Source organism: Elephantulus edwardii, unplaced genomic scaffold (genome assembly GCF_000299155.1).
Source record: "Elephantulus edwardii isolate Elephantulus edwardi_28Jun2011 unplaced genomic scaffold, EleEdw1.0 scaffold00118, whole genome shotgun sequence".
In the NCBI taxonomy this organism is placed as follows: Eukaryota; Metazoa; Chordata; class Mammalia; order Macroscelidea; family Macroscelididae; genus Elephantulus; species Elephantulus edwardii.
Genome location: NW_006399868.1, coordinates 3,221,961 through 3,234,248, shown reverse-complemented (window position 1 = coordinate 3,234,248; position 12,288 = coordinate 3,221,961). Strand labels below are relative to the sequence as shown.

At 46.2% G+C, this 12,288-nt stretch overlaps 1 protein-coding gene across 1 annotated transcript in view; it reads right to left on the bottom strand.

Annotated features, from left to right (window-relative positions):
* Positions 1-12,288, bottom strand: part of PHLPP1 (PH domain and leucine rich repeat protein phosphatase 1) — a 307,243-nt gene that overhangs the window by 114,604 nt on the left and 180,351 nt on the right. The window contains exon 5 of the mRNA XM_006892758.1: positions 277-473. Within this exon, the coding sequence (XP_006892820.1) occupies positions 277-473 (197 nt within the window). The remainder of the gene's footprint in view (positions 1-276; positions 474-12,288) is intronic.

The window sequence follows — 12,288 nt, the reverse complement described above, 5'->3', positions numbered from 1 at the left end:
GTCGTCACCAACAACCACCCCTCCACAGAGCAGTCAATGGTGCTCTCTCTAGAGGAGCACAAAACAGGAGCTGGACAAAGCCCCATGGATGAGTCAACAGCCATTTACCCATCTCCAAAGAAAGCTTCATGTGCTGGGAAACCATTCACATGAAGCCCAATAGAGCAGAAAGCCAGCATGCTGCTGGTTTTCAATATACCCTTCTCCCAGTCAGGGGGCAGCACATGCATCTTCCTGCCTTTCTACCAACCCGGGGCAGTATATGAATCCTCCTACCTTTCCACCAATCAGGGGCAGCACATGCATCTTCCCGGTCACACTGTCTTTCACAGAGGAGACGATCAGGCAGGTCCCACACAGGATGACTTGGCGCCGTGTCCATCGGTTCACTGGCAACTGCATCTTGCCTTTCCGGACGTTATACATTCCTGAGAGTTGAATCCGCTCTGAGCTCCCAGTGCTGTGTGGTTTTCCTGTAACAAGCACAAGCAGGCATTTCAGTCTTCAAAGAAATGAGCTTTCTCTCTACTCATCTGCATACTAGATAAATCACTTAGCAGAGACTAATTATAGGGAAGCAATCTAATTGATAATTGAGAGAATCCAATTTTGAAATTATGGTAAGAACTGGCCAACCACTCCACACATACATTTTCTTACTGGGTAAAGAATCGTTTGGGTTTTCCCTTAAAATCCCAGGAAAAGATCATTTTAACTCATTTCATCTCTTCTGTATCTTTCACACTTAAATAGAGACAGCTTTGAGACATTTACAAATGGCTTGAAAAGTGAAGGCTCAGAGAAAAAGAAGACTCCCCACAAGGTGGACTGACACAGTGAATAGCACGAGAGGCTTCTGAGAGGCATCGCAGAGGTTGTGGGGTCAACGCAGGACAAGGTCAGGTTCAGATCTGTGGTTGAGTCGCAATAAATCATAGTTGACTCAATGGCACCTCACACCAACTACTGATATTAAAATGAACATTAATATCAAGTAAATGTCCAAACACGTCAAGGAAGAGGAAGAAGAGTCAAAACAAAAACAGATCTGAAGATCCCAAGAGTGACTGGTCCCTCTGAGGGCAACCCCTGAGTTAGGGATGTTAGCAAACAACCAAACCGAAGGGTAGGATTTCACTTCCTCTTTTCCTCCTGTATCACAATGTTCTATAACATAAATACTGAACACGTACATGGTTCAAATATGTTATCCAGGTGTCCAGCTACCGACGTCACAGTTAGCTTTCAGTGGAAAGGCACAGATACTTGTCCACCAAGTTGAAGGCCCACAAATGAGTAAGACGCCCAGAGATAATCAAAGCAAAACCCTTCTGCACAAGTGCATCTGGACCCAAGAGAAGGAGGTGCTGGGCTTTTGGTTCTGTTCAACTGACTTGCTTCCCATAGGAGGTAACAGAGACACACTGTTAGCTGTTGGTCCTTAGCCTCCGACTCCTGGTGACCATATAGCACAATGGGACTGGAGGACTGTGATTCCAAAGGTTTTCTGTGGCAAATTCTCTGTACCAAGTTGTCAGGTCTTTCTTCCTTTGTTTAGTGTAAAAGTTCCACTGAGTCCCACCGGGTTAGCACCATAGCAATACATGAGCTATACTGACATGTGTGTGGGGCTGTCCATGATGTGCATGACTGGACACTGAACCCAGGCGTCCTGAATGGGGGATGAGAAATCTAACTACCGAATGAGAGGATCTTCATAAGAGAAAAGGCTCCGAGGGAAAAGTGAAGGTGCATGAAGACTAAAACACTGGACAAGAGAGAACTGGATTTCCATGATGCAATAAACTAGCAGGCTGCTCTGGGGGCACAGTCTGAAAGAAACTGTTCCACTAGCCCAAAGGTGGCACTTCTGTGGTTCAAATCCACCAGTGGTCCTGGGCAAGAAAGATGTGCAATCTCCTCGCATGTGATTTACAGCCTCAGAAAAACCCAGTGAAGTGTCAGCTATGCATTGATCCTGACTCAGTGGCAATGTTGTTGCTGTTATGATGTGCTGTTGAGTCAACTATGACTCACAGCGACCCAATGCTTAACAGCCCAGAACTTTGCTCTATCCTTGAGCTGCGCTCACTGTCTCTGACACACCTATACTCATTTCCTCAGTTATTGCGTCAATTCACCTCATCCAGGGTCTCCTGCACTGTCTCTCAGCCCAGCCAAGCATGAGAGCCTACCCCAAAGAGTGGTCCTGAGCATTCCTTAACAAGAGCTCAGATGTCCAAAAAGAATGTATACATCCCAGCAAGTGCAAAGGAGCAGGGACTTTACTGAGTCACATCAGAGAAAGGCTTCAAGAACACTTCTTAACCTGTCACCCTGGCAAGGATGGAATTACAAGTAGGCAGCTCATGGTAGCCTAGGGGGTGAAGACTGGGGCTGCCTAGTCGAAAGCAGGAAGTTTGAATCTACCAGCTGCTCCACAGCAGAACGATGGGCAATCCCCTCCCATGTGATTCACAGACTCTTGAGAATTCGCTGGGGTCGGCCGTGAGTCTCGCTCTCTGGCAGTGAATTGTGTTGTAATTAGAGACTGAAGAGGAGGGAGTAGGTGGTGCACACAGGGACCATCCCTCAAATCTCTAATTCCATGAACAAAGGAGAGAAAGCCCAAGGCTTAAATTCAGGTAAAGTGGATGTCAGAACAAGATGAAGAGATGAAGACACAAGCTTTTATTCCCCACTCTTAGAAACCCCAAGGGGTCTGAATGTCCTGGAACCAAACAGTCAGGTCGACCTGTCTTTGCAGAGTCCTAAGCAGCCCAGTCTGAAGTCGGACTGAGTCCCTCTTGTCTTGTGAGTGAATGCCAACCTCCTTGTCTGTTCTCTACAGTGCTTCAGGACAGACATGGCATCAGGGACCGGGCAGGGTCCCAACCAGGCTCTGGGGAAGGCAGAAGGGAGTGAGCCACCGTATACCTGGGCCAGCCCGCAGGTGCAATGCCTCTGTCAGGCCTCCTCTGCCCTGTTATGCAAGAAGTTCAGCCTCCCTGACGCCTCCCAAAATTGTCACATCAGACAACTTCCAATTATCCTATGTGCTGATAAATACCGACAAGACTGAAGGACTAATTCCTGCCAGTTTAAAGCTGAGCTGGTTGCTATCATTTCACTTTAAAAAGGTTACTCTAATCCCCACAGGTTTAAAGTATTTCTCGCTTGATCCAGGAGGAAAGATAAACAGCAAAAGCAAACATCTGAGGCAGAGACAAAGCTGTGAGGCCACTGGGAGGGATTTGAAGCAGACACACACATGGCCTCCCTCTCCTTTCCGCTCCTGGCTGGGTACACAGTGGATGAGTGCTCTCCCCTACCTGTCCCCAGGCTAGGACAGACCTCAGCGCGTGTTCAGTTGCTGGGAGGTGATTCCGGCGACTCAGTTAGGGAGCTCTAGTGGGGCTGCGCCTCCCTGGACGTTTGAATCCACCAACAGCTCTGAGGAAAATAGTGGGTCATCTCTCCCTGTAAGATCCCCAGCCTTGGTGCTGGAGGGTCAGTTCAGAGTCGCTTCTGACTCCATGGCTATTAGATTCTAGTTACAATGGGAATCTTTGTGGCACTGTGATTAAAGCACTCAGATGCTAATTCAAAGGCTGACGTTCTGCTTGCACACAGGTTTGCAGCCTTGGACTGTCCAAAGAAAGAACAATCTGTGTTGGAAGGCAAGAATCCAAGAGAGGTCCTCGAGAGAAGGATGGTAGGACACGCTCTCATACACTTTAATACATTGGTGCACACCTTTTAAATTGTCAACCGTCTTTAGAAACACGTTTGCCATCATTTGCGGCAATATGTTAAGCATATTATCAGGAAGCGGCATCTCTCCAGAAGACAATCTTTGAAAAGTGGAGGATCAGTGAGAAGAAGAGGCCGAGATGGATTGATTGTCACCATGACCGCAACAATGAGCATACGCACAGGAGAGGTTGTGAGGAAGGCGCAGCATTGCACCGGGTTCTGGTCCGTGGTACCCAGGATCTCCACGAGTCAAAGGCAACTTGGCTGCTTCCACCAACAAGGGCGGGTAAACAAGGTGGTCTGATTTACAATGTAAAAGCAATCCTTCACCCAGAAGGCATAAGAGCAGGTCCCTTACAGGTCCAGAAACCTGCAGCAAGGTGAAGAGCCAAGGAGCCAGCAGGGATCCCAGACGACAGGAGAAATGGAGGCTTCTGTTAAGGTCATGGGCTCAACTCTCTAGAGAGGCCATCATTCCCTATCAGTCCTCCGCTTCTATAGACGCCATCTCTCCTTATAAGGTGACCCTTTCAAAAAAGAGTCAGCATCAGCCACTTTCACTTGCTTTCCCCTGCCTCTCTGTGACAAGTTTCAGGAAATTTGCTGTTTCAAAGTATCAGAATACATAAGGCCTGATTTCAGAACACAATGTGGTGCTCTACATCACAAACATGGCAAAGGTTGGAGCTCTGGTGGCTAAGTGGCAGTGCAATCCTAAAGTCACCTGGTTCGAATCCACCAGGTGCTCCCCAAGAGAGGGATGGGCAACCTCGTCCCATGTGATCTACAGCCTCTGAAAACCTGCTGGAGGGTCAACTACGGGTCAGTTCTGACTCAAAGGTAAATAATAACATCGCCCTGGCAAACGTGCACTGTGAGACACATCCATTGCGTATCAGGAATGACCAACCTAATAGGGAAGAAATTATGAATAGATATTGAACTTTGAGCAAGAAGTGAAGCAGATGATTGAGAAAGAAAAGTACCTAAAAACGGAGTTTTCAAATGGCACAGAGTAGAAGCTCAAGGCCAGCAAACATTTTAGTAGGTTAAGATCTATGACAACATTATTGTTACTGTTCACTACTCTTGCCTATAAAGTAAAAGGAGAGATTTTAAATAATGCATAATTATTTAAAGTATTCTTTATTGTTGAAAAATCCTAGACTGTTTGCTAAGTAGCCTGCAATGGGAAGGTCAAGACAGGGAAAGTCAGGAACAGAAAAAAGTCACTGGTCAAGGAAATGAAGATCGAGCACAGAAATATTTGCAAAAGCTGCCTCTGGTTAAAATGTCACCATTTTTGTGGTCACCTTTGTTCAGTGCCTTTGAGATGCTTCTGACTCACAGTGACTCTGTTACCATAAAGTCCAGCCTCATCCTGACATCCTGACAATCACTGCTATGTTTGAGCCCTTGTCCATCTCACGGTCATCTCCTTTTCCATGCCTACATCCTTCCACGGGGACTGGTCCCTCCTGGGAGCATGTCCTCGGCTTCTAAGATGCAGTCAGGCTGCACTGTCATCAGGATAGGCATGTTCTTTCTTCTGACAGTCCGTTTAAATGCTGCCGAGCCTTGCGCCATCTTGCTAATCTCCATCATTCATGCCCAAGTCCACTGCTGCAGTCAGTTTGTCAGTCCATCCAATTGGAGGTCTTCCTCTACACTAACCCTCCATTTTTCCAAGCATGATGTACTTTTCCAAGTCTGGTCTCTCCTGACAACACACTCAAAGTATGTGAGACAAAGTTTCACCACCTTTGCCTCTTAGAAACACCCTGGTTGCACTTCCTTCAATGGGTTTGTTGATGCTTTGGGCAATCCATTGTATAGTCAATACTCTTTGCCAACATCACAATTCAGAGGCATCAATTATTCTTCAACCTTCCTTACGCATTGCCTAACTTTCACGTATATACATATGATGCAATTGGAAAATACCATGGCTTGGAGCAGACACACCCTAGTCTTTAAAATTACACCCTTGCTCTTTAGCACTTTAAGGAGGTTCTTGACAGCAGAAATGTTCAGTGCAGTAAGTCTTGATTTCTTAACTAGTGCCTCCACGGGTGTTGATCATAGCTTATTTACTATCCACATATTTTCTTCCTTTGCTGCAGTGACTATTCAAGTTTTGTTTTTAAAATTGGGTTGAGATCTTTCTAGATTCTTGACACAAGTCCTTCCTCAGACAAAGTGGTTTGTAACTATTTTCTCCCAGTATGTGTGTTGTCTTTTCATTTTTTTGACAGTGCTTTGGCAGAACAAAAGTTTTCAACTTAGAGAGTTAAATTCTTTTTTTTTATCGCTGGTGAAAATTGTGTTGTATTTTAGAAATGTCTGACAAACTAATAACACTAAGGTCTTTTTCTTCCTATTTTCTTCTTAGCATGTGATCACTTCCATTTTTACCTTTAGGTTTATAATCAACTTTGGGTTAACGTTTTAAGTACAAAAAGTAGTAAAGATTTTTGTCACTGTTTGTTTATTCTTCAAAAAGGTTTCCAAATTATTTCAGTGCCATTGTGGAAAAACTATCCCTCCCCCACTGGAGTGCTTTGGCACCCTAACCAAAATTCAACTGACTCTATGGGACAATTTTTAGATTGTTTATGCTGTTCCAAGGACCTGTTTGTATTTTAACCAATATGACCCTATCTTGACTATTGAACCTTTAATACTTAGTCTTGAAACCAAGTAGCTGGGGTCCTCCTCGATTTTCCATTCTTCCTTAGCATGCATGGTGTTATGGTCCCAAAAGCTAAGAAAGCTTTGATCATAGCATAAAAGTGAAATGAAGAATGCAGCTGTCTGCAGAGCCGAGAACGGCCAGGACAAAGGCGGTGGTCATCGAGTCCTCCCTCCACCATCCACGGCTGAGGGCACACACTAACAGACCTCCACAGCACACTTCTCTATGTGGAACTGTGTGTTATCAAGTCAGTTCCCACACAGAAGACCTTCTGTGACAGAACAGACCCACTGGTGGGGCTTCCTAGTCTGACATCTTTCAGGGAGACGCTCTCCCCCAAAGAGTTAGTTACCAGGGCTCCCTCTTATTGTACAAAAGCCTTTACAAACTCTTCCCGGCTCCCTCCAGTGACAGATTCTATCATTTGCCTCCGGCCATTTCAAGAAGCAGGGCAAGGATTTAAACAAGGTCCAGAGACGCAGCACTGAACTGGCATCTGGGAATTTTGTCTGTATGCCCAAAGGATACAGGAGCTCAGCAAGGGGAGTTGGCAGGGGCTTTGAAGCAGATTTACAGCTAATGGATATGACAGCCAGCTGCTAAATAGAGAGGGTGGGGGTCAATTTATGCATCAGATCAAAATACGTAAAGCCAACTGCCAGTAAGGCGTGCTTCTTACTGACAGTTATGCAACTTGATTAGGTTTATTTTTATCCCCCAAATTGCTGTGACTGTATCCCCAACAAATGCTATGACCTAAGCCCTTCCTAGTCTCTCAGCTCTTAAGACCCCCACAGCTTACACATTCTCCAGTTACATTCATTAAACAGGAGTTGGGTGTGAGAGTAACCTCCTTCTCACCATTATAGACTCTGTACACAGGATTGATGCAATTAAAAAAAAATCCTGCTCTCCATCTCTCTCCTTGTTGCTAGCAGACAGGGTTTGGTTTTACAATTCTATTACTATATACCTCAAAGCCTTTCTATCTTGGTGCAGTGCTGCCTGGGCAGTTCCTCCTCACAGTGACCCTCTGTCAGTTTCTGTAAATCTTAACAGAGAAGCCAGCCTCATCTTTCTCCTGAGGACCATGTGAGGATTCAAGCTGTCAACCTTCAGTTCCAGCCACTCGAAATTAGCCACATATTTAAAATAAATAAATAAAGAAGCTTCTATTACGGGATGTTTTTCCCATAAGAATAAACCACCTTTTCAAAGCATCCTGAGATCACGTGAAAGAAATAACTAGCTTAACGAGCCATGCTTTTAATTAAGATGAATGCACTCCCACTGGCCATAATGAAAGGAAGTGTCATTGTTAATATGAGTCCTTGTGATTGGATGAGACATGTGAAGCCCTTATGCTCTAAGAAGAGGGTTAAACAGCCTTAAACATCTTTGTTCAATTTTTTTACATTTTTTTTTCCAATTTGGACAAATTGCATAGGGAAAGTCTGCTGTTAGAGATGTCTCCAAAGCACTGAAGAGCAACGATGTCAGTCTGGAGACTAAGATGCGCCTGATACAATCCTTAGTCTTTCACTTAGTGCTATCCCTTGCTATGCATCAGAGAACTAGACAATGACTAGGGAGGATAGAAGGAGAATTGATGCCTTTGAGCTGGAGTGCTGGAGAAGAGTATTGAATATACCATGGACTGCTAAGAGAACGAACAGGTTCATCCAGGAGAGGGTTAAACCAGGATGGTCTTTAGAGGCAAAGATTAAGAAGCTTCTTCTGGCATATTTTGGACATGTTACAAGACCGGTCCGTGCAAAGGGATGTCATGCTTGGGAGGGTGGAGGGACAGCGCAGGGGAGGAAGACCCTTAATGAGGTGGTTTGATTCAGTGACTGGGGTAATGGAGGTAGGTGTGTCAGAGACAGTGAGATTAGCACAGGATAGAGCTGGGTTTAGGACTCTTGTTCATAGGGTCGCTATGAGTAGCAGGCAACTCGATGGCACATAACAATAATAATGGTTGAAAGGTGGACAATATCCTCCTGTGTGATTTAGTGCCTTGGAAACTCAAAGGAGGGTCAGCAGAGTCAGCTCCAGCAGGGCAGCAATGAGAAAGAAAGAGACAGAGACATTTCGGTGGAGACTAGATGGAAGGTAACAAACCCACTGCATCTCCCTGGACTCCACACCTTAACTATGTTCCTTAATCTCTACTGGAATTCCACTGGAGTCCCTGGACTAGTTCTGTCCAATAAAACTGAGGCAAGAAGTCCATGTGCCTCTTCCAGGTATGAATACAAACCAGCCCCACACTCTTCATCCAACTGTCTGAAGAGGGTTGAGGAGACCAGCGAGGCTCAAGACAATGACGGAGCCCCAAAATAAAAGAGCCTGGGTCACTTGGAACCCAAAATTATCAGCCATGGACATGCCTATGAGACAGAAAAAGTTTGTCCAAAGCCACAGATTTTCATGTTTGGTTGTTGCAATCATGATCACTGGCCTAACAGAACTCTGCTCAAGGCAAGACTCCACCCCAAGTGGAATGGAAATCAACGGCCGTGATACCTAGAGGCCAACTTGTAGGCTGGGAACGCCTATCACAAGCAGGACACCACGATTCCCATCCTCCTCCTGACACAGCAGGAGGAAGGGCTGAGGGCACTCTACGCCACGGAGACAGGAGGGATGTGACAGACGCACACTGCCAGGTGCCATCACGGGAGCCAAGTCTCCTCAAGAAGATGCCAGATGCCAAGGAGCAACCTCAGAGGCAGGTGGAGGGGCTCTGAGGGCATCCAATGGCCCGCTTTTCAAGGAAAATTAGTCCTGGAACCCTAACGTGTTGCTCTCTGATGTAACAAGCCTGACGTGCCTCGGTTTTACAGGATTTCTTTAAACATCCAGTCAGTATAGACAGAATTCCCTTTGTTCAGTATCGTCCCAGTGTCTTTTCAACACTATGCAGAGAGTCACCATTCTCACCTAAGATAACACAAGCCTCCTTAGAGTTCTAAAGAACGCTGGGCACAATGTGCACTTTTACACGTTGAAGGCAAATGCGCTCGAAGGGAAATCTCTCTGTAAGCAATGTGCCTGGAAATCCCAAGGCCCTCCAAGCACTCCATCTACAGGAGGGCAATGGCTTGGCTACAGGCCACGGGTCCAGGACATTAGGAACCGATGCCAGTGCTAACACATCAGCCCTATCAACATTAAACAAACCTCTCTGTTTACTGAACCATCTTTAAGGGACACTCTTAGCACTCAGAGGACATAAAAACTTTGAAGATTAACCCTACTGGCTACCACGATCTTGCATACTTGTTGAACAATTTTACATGTTTTCTACCTACCCACAGCTTCAAAGAAGTCGAGCATCCATCAATTCAAGAAACAAGCCAAGTGGGTGGTGAACTAAAATGTCAACTCGTGTACAGATGGTTCACGTGTCACTTACAGAAAGAACCCTGAGCAGAACGTATTCGTTTAGCATACTCACGCATTGACCTCAAAGTGCAATTAATTACTTGTAGGAGATGCTGAGGAAAGGGTGTTTGTTTGTTTGTTTGTTTTTACTAGTAGTTACAGTCCAGGAAGTTGCTAATGAGTTGCCAAATCACTGAAAAGGCATGTGGAGTCATTTCTATAAAGTCTCATCCTCACTTCCTGGAACTGAGCCTGGGTGGCGCAGTGGTTAACTAGTCCATTGTTAACTAGAAGGCTGGCAGCCTGAACCCACAGGTGACGCTGTGGGGACTAATGGGGACGCTGCTCCTGTGGAGATCACTGCGGGGCAGTCCTCCTCTGTCCTACCGGCTCGCTGGGAATTCTGAGTCACAGCCCACCTCACAGCAGCAGCTCCCTGGGCCGCAAGCACTAACATGAACACATGAAGGTCGTAAAGCGATCATCCACTTTTACCTCTCTCCCTTTTAATCTTCAGCAAATCTTAGTAGCTCTACCCTTGACTATTCCTTCAAGCTAATGGCTGTCATCTCTTTCCTGCACAGCAAAGACCCCACAGTACTGTCGTGCTGCCCCTCTGCTGCTGTTGTTAGGTGCTGTGGTGTCTGCTGCAACCCACGGTGACCCTATGAAGAACAGATGTGAGCCCCGCCCCATCCTGTGCCATTCTCAGTGTATGATATGCCCCTGTGTCAATCCACCTCACTAAGGGTCGTCCTCTAGTTCACTAACCCTCTCCCTTCCCCAGCATGATGTCTTTTTCCAAGGATTGGTCCCTCCCAACAACATGCTCAAAGCATGTAAGATGAAGTCTTCCCACCTTTGCGAAAGGATGGCTGAGGAGCGCCCTGTCTGAACTTCCTCCAAGGCAGATGTGGAGAAAGCGAAATAACCTCTCTCCTGGGGACACAGCAATTACCCAAGTCCCTCCTCCGCACGCACACTCCTTTCAGAATGTGATCATAACATTCCAGTGTCCTCCCTCTGCAATTAGAACATACCAAACCTGTCATGACCTACAGCGTCTGATCTTAGTCCCTGGCCACCTGTCCCCCTCACTGCCCTCTTCATTCCCTTCTGCAGACGCCCTCCATGCTCATGCATCTCAGCCCAGATGGCTGGCCTTAGGTGCCTTCCCGGAATAATTCATCCAAAGAGGCTCCCCACATCCCACCCAGGTGCCACCACCCCATCTTACCATCATCTGAAGTGGCTCCCCACCACATCGCCCCACCCAGGTGCCACCACTCTGTCTTACCATCATCCAAAGTGGCTCCCCACCACATCACATCCAAGTGCCACCACCCCGTCTTACCAACTCCCACCATGTTCTTATTGTTGTTATTTACTGTCGAGTTGGAATGCACTCATAGGGGACCCTCTTATGAGTCCTCTGAGGCTGTAATTGTGTGGAAGGAGACTGCCCTTTGTTCCCCCATGGAGCAGACGGTGGATTTGAACCTCACACCTTCGAGTTGTCAACACAACCGGCTAGGCCACCAGAGCTCCATGTTCTTGCTGATGTTGCTGCTGGCTGAGCAGCTCCTTAGCAACCATCACCAGAGCTCCCATGTTCTCATTACTTTATGGAATTATTTTGGCTTTTTAACTTAATTCTGGTCTCTTTCTACTGGAAAAGAAATTCTTTAAGAACCGAGATGTCTATCTGTCTTGGTCACCAGTTTATTAGTAGTGTCAGCCCTCAAAGTGTTCCCTGTGGAAGAAGAGAATGAATGGAGATTTGGCTACAACTGTAGAAACAGAGTATCCTAGAGTCTCCTATGGCTGCTGGAACAAATCAGCACCACTTCAGGGCTTAAAACAACAGAAATGTATCCTCTCTGAGCTCTGGAGGGTAGAAGCTGCAGTCAAGGCAGTGGCTGAGCTGTGCTCCCTCGGAAGTCTCTCAGGAGACTATCTCTGGCTTTCTGGGAGCTTTGCAGTGATCACATTCCTCCCATCCCACTCTCCAGCCTCACCCACCTTCTTTGTGTGCCCCAGCTCTCCCTCTCACACTGTCTTACAAGGAAGGACACGTGTGATTGGATTTAGGTCCAGGTGGCCCATACAGAATAACTTCCTCATCTCAAAATCCTCTGCTTAATCACATCTGCAGAGACTCTTTCCAAATAAGGTAGCACAGATTCCAGTGTTATTGTTATTCAGCCTTCGCCCACACCACCCGCTCACGCCAAACAACTAACTTCTCGGGCTAAACACCCAAGATCCATATTCATTCGGAGTGTTCACCTTTGGCATGTGGAGCTTTCCCACAGAAGTAATTACAAGCACTTTAAATGGCATCTGTTCTTAGCTATTAGTAGTCAACACTAACAGAATTAATTCTCAATATGTAACATAGTTGCTAATTACCAATGATTACAAATTAAAATTACATCATCATTTAG